The sequence below is a fragment of the Caloenas nicobarica genome, chromosome 6, assembly GCF_036013445.1.
Source record: "Caloenas nicobarica isolate bCalNic1 chromosome 6, bCalNic1.hap1, whole genome shotgun sequence".
NCBI lineage: Eukaryota > Metazoa > Chordata > Aves > Columbiformes > Columbidae > Caloenas > Caloenas nicobarica.
In genome coordinates this window covers 22,390,174-22,402,203 of record NC_088250.1, presented here as the reverse complement: position 1 = coordinate 22,402,203, position 12,030 = coordinate 22,390,174, and the positions used below count along the sequence as shown (strand labels likewise).

At 35.1% G+C, this 12,030-nt stretch overlaps 1 protein-coding gene across 15 annotated transcripts in view; it reads right to left on the bottom strand.

The window, feature by feature from the left end:
• The window catches only part of LOC135990345 (sodium channel protein type 1 subunit alpha), a 66,171-nt gene that overhangs the window by 3,181 nt on the left and 50,960 nt on the right, over nucleotides 1-12,030 (bottom strand). For all 15 annotated transcript variants that reach the window (XM_065637959.1, XM_065637963.1, XM_065637968.1 and 12 more), the window contains 3 exons: nucleotides 8,466-8,747; nucleotides 1,471-1,524; nucleotides 1,016-1,153 (listed from right to left, as the gene is read on the bottom strand). In XM_065637959.1, coding sequence (XP_065494031.1) covers nucleotides 1,016-1,153; nucleotides 1,471-1,524; nucleotides 8,466-8,747 — 474 coding nt within the window. The remainder of the gene's footprint in view (nucleotides 1-1,015; nucleotides 1,154-1,470; nucleotides 1,525-8,465; nucleotides 8,748-12,030) is intronic.

The following is a 12,030-nucleotide window of genomic DNA, read 5'->3' as shown; positions in this document are numbered from 1 at the left end:
TGACAGGGAAGATAAAGAGAGAATTATAGGTCTTTCATGGCAACCTAACCAAAATCCACTGCCCATAATAGCTTTCTCATAGAGACAGCTTGAATGAAAACCCATCAGACTCTACACACCTCTTGAAGTAAATTTTTCCTGGATAAAAGATACTTGCAGACATCTGATTCCAGGAATGTCTACAAACACATAGGACTTGGATGCAACCCTTTTGTGGATGTTTGGGAAGCCTGAAGAGATGGGAATGGATGCACCATACACTGGACAGGCTCCCTAACCATATACCTCTAGGCCTTAAGCATGTATGGCTTCCAAAAATCTTACTTAGCATCTCTCATTAGTAACATAAACCCACAGAAAGACTACTAAGGTAAAATTACACTAGTAATTCATAGCTGCTTTTGTCCTTTAGCTTTCATTACCTTATCTATTTACAGAAAATAATTTTAAAGATGAGCATGTGATACTCAGACCATCTATACCAGTGAGATTATCTACATCTACACAATGAAACAATTAAGAAAGGCCATGAAATAGCTACAAACTGCTCCTGTTCTGTATAATTTCAGATCCTTTAGTGGCAGAAAACTTGAACACCGGGATCATTAAAGCAGCATCTGTAGTAGTGTGACGAAAGAATGCTTTATTTTTCATAACCAGGTAGATATTTTCGTGTGTGTGCTGAGAGAATCACTACAAATCATGAAGGAAAAAAGCCCAAGAAATTATAAATGCTTTAATGTACAGGCCTAAGTTAGGCGTTTGATCATGTAAGGAGATTTCATGCAGTTTAGGCATGGAAAAGCAGATGACTTGAGGAAGACTAAACAGGACATTGAATGCAGACGGGTCTGTGATGTTAATACATACTACATCTTGATGAGATTTTATATGCTAATATATTTCAGCTTTTTCAATTTTGAACAAACGTTGTGTGTACATTCCATATGTCATGCACTTGCAAAAAATGCAATATTTTAGAATATCTTTAGAAGAGAAATAAAACAATACTTATCTTCTTTTTTTGCTGATTGAAGTTATCAATAATGACACCAATGAACAGGTTCAGGGTGAAAAAAGAACCAAAAATGATAAAGATGACAAAATACAAATACATGTACAGGTTGTCTTCATACTTGGGTTGCTGTAATATCTAAGGAAAAAAAAAAGTGGAAGGTCTCATGTGATTATTTCAACTGAACAAGTTGCAACCTAGGGCAAAATATCCTTAATATTTTTTGTCTGGACAATACTCCTGTCACCTATTTCAATGTATTTTGTCTGTTCCATCTATGACTGACAACATCTGACAGTTCTACACAATCCGTTACAGCAGAGTCTCATATTAGTTAATTTTTGTTTCATTGTATTGTATGAATATTGTTTTTTGAAGATACAGAAATACACACTTGTTGATAGATTGACCTCAAGGAAAAAAAAATATAATTTAGAAATATTTGCAGTACTTACATCTCTTGAGTCAATAGCTGCATACATAATATCCATCCAGCCTTTAAATGTAGCCTGTAAACAGTACACACCTGTTTAAGCATAGAGCTTGAAAACAATTCATGTAGTTATTTCAGCAACTGAGTACAGCACCAGAAATAATTCGCATAACATGAGGTTTTAGATAATTTTGTCTCTTTTTTTCACAGCTGCTCATTGGCTACATTGCTGTGCATTCCTGTTGTCTCTATATGAACACTTTAAGCAGTAAGTGTAATTAACTTATTTCTAATTATCACAAATAATAAAATGCAGTGTCTAAATGTTCAACAAACCTTGTCAAACTGCAAAGGCTATGTACAGCTGGGAAATAGTTTTATGGAATGAGTTGCCACCACTGAAGACTGATGTGGAGTCCCTCTCAAATCAGTCAGAGAGGTGGCAACCAAAGGGAAGAAGAACTTGGATCAGCTCAGAAAACGTATTTTCCTATCAATTCCAATTCTAATTTTTCTCTACTTGGAAAGACTTTACTTGATTTAGGAACTCTATTTTCACTTTAAATATACTGTATTGTGTTTTACAAAGGTTAGATCCCTCAGATATGTTTTGAAATAAACTGGTAAGAAAAGGATGCGTTTTATGTGGATCAAAGACTTAATAAGCCTCATAGGTGGCAGTATTTACTGAATTTTTATAGCTATTTCCTCTGCCCAAAATCTGTAAATGATAATATTTGACAGAGAGGTGTAGATATCTTTATCTGAGTTCAAAACAGAAAGCAGTTTTCTCTGTTGTAGAAATAAGTTCTCTTTTGACTAGGCAACACCTGCAAGTAGAAATCACTCAGTTTTTAATCCAGTTGTGCCCAGAATAAAACAAAGAAGTGAGAGAATTCTTTGCCATTTAATTCCTATTATAATTCTGCTAAACAAGGCCGCAAACCATCAGTTCCTTCATATTCCTTGCCATAGAGATCAGCTGCAGAAACAAGTTGGGAATGGAACGCTCTTCATCCGTGGTTAGTTCTGTATCTCCCTCATCTTGAGGCTTCATTTCTAGTGGAGGTTTCAAAAAGGCTTCGCTTATGCAGCATACAAAGCAGCTGGCATTGTCCTTAAAGGAAAAGGGTCCCCTGAACTTTTGAGACAGTGGAATACGAAAAAGAGCTGATTATCCTGAGATGCAAATCCAGTATGCAACAACTTTCGCATCTGGGGGCCAACACAGAAAATACAAAATTCTAGGAACTTACAGTATGATGATGAAATCAAAGTACAGTATCAGAGGACCAATAAATCTGAAACAAGTAGAAGTCTCAGCTGAAGAATTTGAAGTGGAATATTTGGACTGCAAGGGATTAGGAGAGGTAGGATCAGCTTTATTTATGTAATTCTTAATATATGTTTAACCTGTTCTCAAAGACTTTAAAGATGGACACTCCACAACCTCATAAAAATATATATTCCATCACTCATCTTTATTTTTTCCTGATATCTAAATCCTTCTGTTGCTGTTTAAGAGTGTCACTTGTCATAATCGTTACATACCTGGAGAACTGAGTACTAATCATCCTTTGTGTAGCACTTTTTACTTATTTGGAAACTGTTGCTGCCTTTCTTCATTAGGCTGTGATCACTGTTTCTTCAATTTTCCACGCAGATCCTGTTTTCCAGAACTCTGGTCATTCTCATTATTTTCCTCTGAGCTCTCTTCCACTAGTTCATCTCTTGAAATGGTAACCAAAACTGGACTCAGTATTTCTGCTGAGGTCTTAGAAGGTCTAAATAGGGCAGGATGACTATCTCATGTCTTACAGGCGCTATTTTTGTTTGTCTTGATACATTATTTGCATTTTTTTGAATGTCATAACTTAGGTTGAAATCAGCATTTCAACCTGTAACACTAAATGCAAATCATGGGCATACTTTTACATCAGAAAGATGATACAAAGGATGGTTCTCCTGCAAAGTGTGTGCTGTTGCCTCAGATTCAGACACACGATGATCCTTGTATATCATCCTCCAGGCAAAGCGGAATTATTGTTTTTTGTAAATTTACTGGTGTAGCCTAGACTAATTAGACTGAATGGAAAAAAAAACCCAGACTAATTTAAAAATATTAAGCTTCACCATCATCAGTAAAGGACTCCATTATAAATAGACAGTACCTTTCAGCTAGCACTAGGAAAAAGAGTTGAAGAACTGAGCTGCTTGTTATTATTATTAAAAAGGAAAATTGAAGAGTATGAGAGTGGAAAAATATAACATTTTACTATCTTGCAGTTCAAAATACCTAAAGTAAAATATCTGTTTTCCACAGTGAATTTAACAAAATCATAAGATATTACCATTCTTGAAGAAATGAAGTAAAAAATCCCCAAACCTAATTAAAATTAAGTAATTGTAATAATAAAAATGTTCCCTCATCATACTATTTGTTTTATTCTAAATCTCTTCTGAAAATCGGTAAGAATCAGTGAATACAACCATCATTATGCAAACCCCTTTACACCAGTTGAGAACTTATCTGCAAGAAAACGGATTCTTAATTCCCAAAGCAGAAGCATCAGTTCAGTAGGAGAACTTGTAATTTTAAAATATGTTGCTTGAACAATAGCAAGCAATGGAACTGGAGGTTCAGTGTCAAGGCATCACATTTGGTGAAAGAATGTTATTTCTACTGCATTCAGTAGAAGCTTAGGCCTGGTCATGTTAGACTTAAATTTATCTGCAACACATCTTCTTTAACAGAAATAAGGTAGTAATTGGGCATTTGTTAATAATGAATAGAAAAACATGACTAAGAGATCAAATTATTAGTTTCCTTTTTGTATATTCAAATATAAAAATATATTGTATACTCTCAGTGATACAAAATCAGGAGTAATTAATTGATTTCAAAGATTACAGCAGTGTAACTGAAATTGGCATCTGTTTCAAATGTTGTTTTCCCCAAAGAAATTTGAAAGACATCTATTCAAATGCAGATTCAAATGCAGTTAGAAAACCCAACAAAACAAAAATCTCCCAATCTACTATTGTTAAAAGTACATAGACTTTTTTCACTGATGATTAATTTCTAATGGGGCTATAAGCAATGCTGGAGTTTCACCACTCCATTGCTTTACCAGAAATAACCATCAGGAAGATTCACATTCCCTTTTGGAGATACAATAGCAACTTGCTTTTAAGATACTAACCTGCTGGAACTTTGGAGCCATCCTAATCTTACAGCCCTAGAATTCAGCTTCTGATTTTTTTACCCTACACTTGACAAAACGTGTTTTCTTATTTATATTGGTAACAGAAGAATAATATAACATTGTGCTTTGAGACCCACTGGTTCTCCATATTTTATCCCTGTAAGCAGGATATATGCTTATCAGCAGGATAAAAGCAGGTCTCCGGGAGATTTACTTACCAAAGAATCCAAACACTAGGTTCAAGTTAAAAAGGCATAAGGCCATAAAATTATCAGGGCAGATGCCACATCTCTCTGTGTACACCAGCCTCTTCCTCTTCACTCACTGATGCATGCAAACTGTGAAAGGAATTTCTGCAGCAGATCTGTCTCTGCTTTGACGCTTTTCTTTATGGACAGAGAAACACTCAAGCAAGTTCAGACCAAGAAATGAAAAAATAAGTTTGTAGATCCATGTAGACCAACATGAGCTACGCTGGATCATAGAAGAAAAAATTCTTATAGAGAGAATGTGTACTTATATGACCAATGGCACAAATATTTACACTCCAGCTTCAAATTATGTAAGAATTTTGGAAAATACTCTCAGATCAACTATGTCTATAAAACTTGGTTATATCAATGGCACATATTTTTTGGGCAGAAAGAATTGTAACACTGCTATCAATACTAAAGATTTTCCACACACACCTCTCCCCCAAAAGAAAAAAAAATACAATATACAAACCAAGAAAAGAACACAAACTAATTTTTAGGTCCCTCATACCTCATCACCGCCAAGGAAACTCAAGAGCTTCTCAGAGATTTCTTTTTGATAAAAAAGCCACTGCCACACATTTCCAATCTATTTTTTGAGACTAGAATATTTCTTTCAAAAATTATCCCACTTCTTTTGAGTATTTCTGTGTGAAATATCTATGTTTCTTTTCTACTTTACTCTTAAAAAAGATATACTTTTTTTCCCTGTGATGATCAGACTCATATACTACTAGAAAAGGCTTTTCGTGATTCAAAAAATAAATTGTTCATGAGACTTATTTATGTCTCACCCAGAATAATAAGGTCCTCAGTGCTAGGGTCTGGAGGTTTTTTGGCTTGTTTTTGGTTTTTGTTTTTGCTTTTGCATGAAATTGGCACTACTTCCAGTAGTAGTCACTCCAGACAGAAAACCTCAGTGATGCAGAAAAAGATTTATGTTGTATTACCTGTAACCCAGAAAAGCTGAAGGGAATTATAATATTCTTCTTTGACTGGCTCAAAGGGCATAAGTAAGAAGCGGGAATGGAGAATCGAAATAATACTGGATTGTAAGAGGCAGCTTTCTGTAATCAGTTTCTAGCTTCCTGAAAAAGGAACTTTGTAATTCATCCATTGATACCTATCACTGAGTTTGTCCATAGAAAAATGTCATTGACCTCTATGGGTTTTTTTTCTCAGATCCACCACAACCTGAACAAAAGTCTGTCCTTGAGGTTGTTAAGGTGGAAAACCAAATTACTTCAGTAGACTTTTCAACTAATTATGAAGATGTTAACAGAAAGCCATTAATGTTCACCTTGGGTGCAGAGAAAGCATATTCACTTGCAACCATGAGTTTTGATTCCAATTTTTCAGGCTTAATACCTTATTTTGGGCCAAATACTCAAGTTTCAATAGCTTAATCTTTGTTTCTGACATAATAATGGATACCTCTAATTAATTCTTAGTATTTACTCACCTTTTCTCTTTCTACAAGCTGATTAGGAAAGGTAGGGAAATCTATGGTTATGACATACCTGTTCACTTCTAATGTTTCTTCTGAACATGGTGGATTTAGAATCCTGTTCTCGATTCTCATCAAAAGTACTTTATATATCAAATTGAACATCACCTTAAAAATATCTTCGATTGAGAAAGTGATGTAAGAATCTCAAACATTTTTGAATTGTGGCCTTTCTTGTGTTCTTGAAGGTGAAAAAAATATAGATCCCACATGTTTTAAAGCACTAGCTGAAAATCAAGCTGATACTTTGCTTTCTCTGGCCTAGGGCTTTTATAATTCTATAACTGCAAAATCACTACTAGCAGCTTACTTACCAAACCCTAAAAGATGTGGAGCCAAGTGTCTGTTTTATGGAATGACAGAAGTGCCCATTTTTCTGGTATGTGAAACAAAAAAATCTGTTCATGTTTTTACACGCATTTTAGTAATACAGAAAAAATAAGTGGTGTTGTCACTGACATTCGACTCACACACAAAAAAAATCTATCCATGAGGAAGCCTTTGATATCGGTGCAAAATCTCTATGTTGTAGATACTGCAAAAACAACTGGCTTGTCCTCCCATAAGAGCTAGCAGCCCCCTTGGTAGGTTTAGATTAATTTTTCCTTTGGAAGTGTGGGAAAAATTGGCAAATTTCTCCCAATTTGCCTCCCAGAACAATCCAATAATTTAAGAATCTAAGTCTTACTGTAAGAAATATTTGTTAATTTCAGTGAAGATGGAATGAGGTATGCATAGCCAGGACACTGAAATATGTATGACCACAAGTAGCTGAGGGGGGGTGATTGTGGCCACAAAGCCAGGAAAAAATGTACCTAGTGTTATCCCTGTCCCAGAGTAGTCTGGATTACCACTGGAAGAAGAGTTGCAAACCACTTGGAAAGAGTGATTTTGCTGATGTCTCATTTCTCTTGAACATGTGTAATAAAGCATTCTGCCCCCCCTGGCCCCAAGGGAAATTCTAGATCAGTGGCTTTCAAAAATAAGACAGAGAAAATAAATATTTAAAGTCTTTCTATTACAATCTAATTTTTTAATCAAAATCAAATTCTATTCAGTAGTTTATTTTTTTTAATACTGCTGGTCCCTGCTTTTTCCTGATGTGACAGTAAATACTTAATCGGAGTGAAATTTCAATTGTCAGAGTTATCAGTCACACAGGTGAGATGCTGTATTAGCTGGGAAAGGCAGTTCACAATGCTCAGAACTATTGTTTTAGACCCTGTGCAGGACCGTCTCAATACCACTGCATCACGTTACTAAGATTTTGCAGAATTACACAGTAACCTCAAAAAAACCCATAGAGGTTGCTGAATGCACACAACACAGGCTAGAATCCAGTGTTTTCTTGAGTAGAGCTGGGTCAGATTGTTAGCTACTCCAAAATCCAAAGAATGTGTTGTGAGGACACAATTTTGATAGAGAAGGCATAACCTTATAGTACCTTTCTGCATATATTCTTTTTTTTCTTCTCTCAGTTTTTAGTAATAAAGTCCACTAGGTGTTTATGCGCAGAAATGGCAGGGAAAATATTTCGTAGATTGCAGTACCTAATGATATTTTTATTTTCCTATTTCTCTTCTGAATGAGAAATTGCTTCTTAGATCCCATAAGTCTGCACTGGTGGCAGCCACATCACTGAGATGGGATTTCCAACCTGGAATTCTTCTCTGTGACTTAATCACACCAATCGGATTTTTGTTTTTCAGCAACAGCCAAATTTAAAGTATTCAGACAGCTGAATACCATTCCTAGGTGCTCCTAGAAACTTTTAAAGTTAGAAGGGTCTGGAGGACTAAGGGGGCTACAAATGGGAAGAATAGCGTTTGTTCTGTCAGATGTCCTAAAAATTCTGTATTCTTCTTTGTAAGCTCTACTTGCTGCTTACTACAAAAAGAGTAATCCATTATCAGTGCAGCGGTAATTACTAAATTACAGATAAAAATCATCAGGTATATCTGTTTTCTGTCTTTTTTTGCGTGAATTGCTTTTCGCTATTATGTATAAACAATGAGAGGTATATAAAGAGCGATAAAGAGTGATCACTTACTACTTGAAGTAAAGAAAGATACCCAAATCCTACATTATCAAAGTTTACTTTCACGTTTTTCCATCGGGCACTTTGATTGTTTTTTATGAGTTCCTCGCACTGACTAAAATTGTTGATTTGGTCGACTTCAAACCTTTCATCAGTTGTGGTGTTAACACAGTAGTAGAACTTCCCAGCAAACAGATTTACTCCCATGATGCTGAAAATTAGCCAGAATATAAGACAAACGAGAAGCACGTTCATGATGGATGGAATTGCTCCTAAAAGGGCATTCACAACCACCTAGTACACAAATACAGGGGAAAAAAGAAAAGAGTGTAAGAATATTTACAGCAATAAAGGCTTGTATACTGTTTTACCAATGCTTAACAAAAGCTCGTTCAGAAACTAATACCGTAAGTGTTAAAGCAGTACATTAATAACTGTAGCATTGCACTGTTCATTTAAATGTTCAACATTAGAACATGTAATAACGGAAAAAAAGTGAGAAGATTAAAATAATTAAAAGAAAAACGAGAGAAGACCTGGTGGTAGAAAGATGAAGCCTGACACTGATATGTTCTATATAAAAAAAGACAAATGTGTTAAATAAAAATACAGACATAATAAAATTCTAAAAATGTATCAAATTATGGTTTAAAATGTTTAAAGAAAAATGGCAACCTATAGATTTGTTCAACATAGCTTTGAAATTTAAGCTGAAAACATAAATGCCATGAATCTAGAAACTAAGCTCTACATTAAAAGGATTATGCAGGAATTAAATACATATCTTTATTGCCTTATTGTTCCATGCAAGATTATAACAAAGATTAATTTCTTTGTATAGAAAAGCAAGACAATTTTGCAATATGTGCCTACTTGAATCAACATAATTTATTTCAAGCTCCAGTCTTATTGTTTCATGTATTGCATTTAAGTCAGTAATACCCTTCATTTATCTAAAGAAGGACATATATCAAGGACATATTTAAGGGGTTTGATTTTGCATTTTGAATTACTTTTGTCCAGTTGCCTTCTCATCCACTTGCAGGCAAGACGTCAATAATTACTTACGTAGATAAAAAATGTATTTTTCTGATATATACAGTAATTAATCATGTGTCTGTCAGAGCTATCAAAGCTTTTGTGATATTTGTTTGGCTAATAGCTTAGCAATCATTTCTCCTTAAGTATCCAATACCAGGTCTCATTTAAAAGTTATATTTTAAATTTTCCTTTTTTTCTCTGTGAAACTTTTAGGACCTTGTAGGAAGGTAAAAGAAAATATATAGTAGGGCTCTGATTCCAAGTAATCCAGCAGCTGCAGTAAGACAGGAAAGGATTGGCATGGATACTTGGGGTGTATTAAGGCATCTTAGTCCATCTTTGTTTCCTTCTTTCTGCAACACAGAAGTATCTTCCCCACTACCAACATAATTCTGAGCAAGCTCAATCTTACTACCTGTATTTCACAGCCTCTTGAAGGCCTTTGGAACCCGAGAATTGTCTCAGCACCCTTCTCCTCCCAAATGTTATGGCCAGGAATTAGGACCTGTTTAGAGATCTTAGGTAGAAATGTTATTTCAGGGCATGTTTTCTTCTCATTTAGAGGGCCTCCTGCATCGACAGAGAGTACAAATGAGACCTTTCTGTAACTGAAAATTCTCCCTATCTTTTATTAAACCATGATTTTTTAAAAATTCAGCTTTTCTTGGCAGCTTCTTGAGATTTATACTATAGAAAACGTGAAGGTAATGTATGCATAAGGTAGCCATTAAAAAAAAAATGTTTAAAAGGCTAACAAGGTCCCAGTAATATTCTGAACATCAGAAACCATTTTCAAAGGAGTGAGGGAAATGGTTTTTTACTATCCTATGGGGAAAAGAAAACTGTTACTACTTAAATTGATGAAACTGAGAACAACATAATTAGGAATGCAATGATTCTGGAACTTATTCCAAGTCCGACCTGATCTATGAAATTGTATTATGCTATTGCTGCTTTGAAATTCTAGGCCAGCTAGTGCTTGTCTTTTATCTTGTCTTTTTTTTTTTTTTCTTCACCCATAAAAATGTGTTATACTGATTGAACGCCTCTGTTTAATCTTGTTGAAAAGCCTGAAAATAAAGATGTCAGGAAAGAAAGATGGGGATTTAGGCCTGCAACTTAAATAAATTAAGGTTACTTGTGCTCACATGAAGAATGGTTTTGTATGAATTGAGTGCCTGTAGCAGTTACCTTTTTAGCAATTCTGAGATCCATTGGACCACAGCACAGATCCAGAACAGGCAGCAGAATACTAACAGTTACAGTAATTGTTACAACAATGATGAATTGATAATAGTTGTAGAAAGAAAGATTTCTACAAAATGCCATCAGTGCATCTCACATCTTTAGATGAACAGGTAATGCAGTCTCACTACTGAGACTGCCAAAAGATCAGCCACGTCCTCTTGAATAAGAAGTGAACAGGTTCCAGTAACTGTTCCAACAACGGTTCCAACAACTTATTTCATGTAGGTCCCTGAAAACCCATCAAAAGGTAACAATTTTTGGTCACTACTGACCTGGCCTGGATGCGAACTGGTGACCTAGAGATGAAAGGCTCTGTATCCTATTACCAACCCCTTGAGCTATCCAGTCCCCCTGGAAGGTTTTTTAAGAAAAGAAGAAAAGAAAATTAAAACTTTTAGAAGTTGTTTTCTGCTTGCATTTTGTTTTTGTTTGATTTTTCATATTGGTTTTTTCCCACCAGTGTTAAGCCTTTGACCTACCATACTTATAATGTAAAACTGCATTTCTACGTGCTGGTCAGATGCTCAGCTGACTGACAGTCCACCTGAGGACAAAGTCTTTAATTTCTTCAACATATACAGTTTGAAGGCAGTTGCTTTATTGATGGATAGAATGCTTTTTTCCATTTATTTTTTTGGTATTTGTTTTGGAAGGTATATGCCGATAACCAGGACATTATCTTACATAATATATATCCAAGATGGCACCGATACATACATACACAACACCTACTCACATAAGTTACAGCAAATGGACACAAAAAAGTGAGAACCAATTGAAAAGTGAACTGAATGCAGAAAAGAGATCAATTAGCATTTCTTAATGAGTTAAAAACGTAGCAAATAAAAATGGGCTATCTCCTCTTGATGAAAAGAGTCTGTAGTGAGTGAAAAGAATATTGGCAACTACAGCTCTTATTTTTGCTTGTTCTTCAAATGTAGATCAGATGTATGTGATCCTAAATATATTTTTTATTTTAAAAAGAGCTGCTCTTTTGGGTCTATATTCTGTGATTCCTTGATACAGAATATAATGCCAATAAATTGGAAAAATGTTTGCAGAGTTGTTTGTTTAAATTACCTATGCGTTTCTTCAAGGCTGGGATGTTGTTGGTCAGGTGGACTCCGGTGAGCAAGCTGCAAAAGCTCAAGCTGATTCTGCTTTTTCACCTTCCTATAGTTTCAGGTAGGTGGAATAGCAATAAGTGCAAGTGAGAAGAAACACCTGACACCCACAAAGACAAATGGGCTCTAGACTGTTTTACATCTCAGTTGATATTAATTCAGGA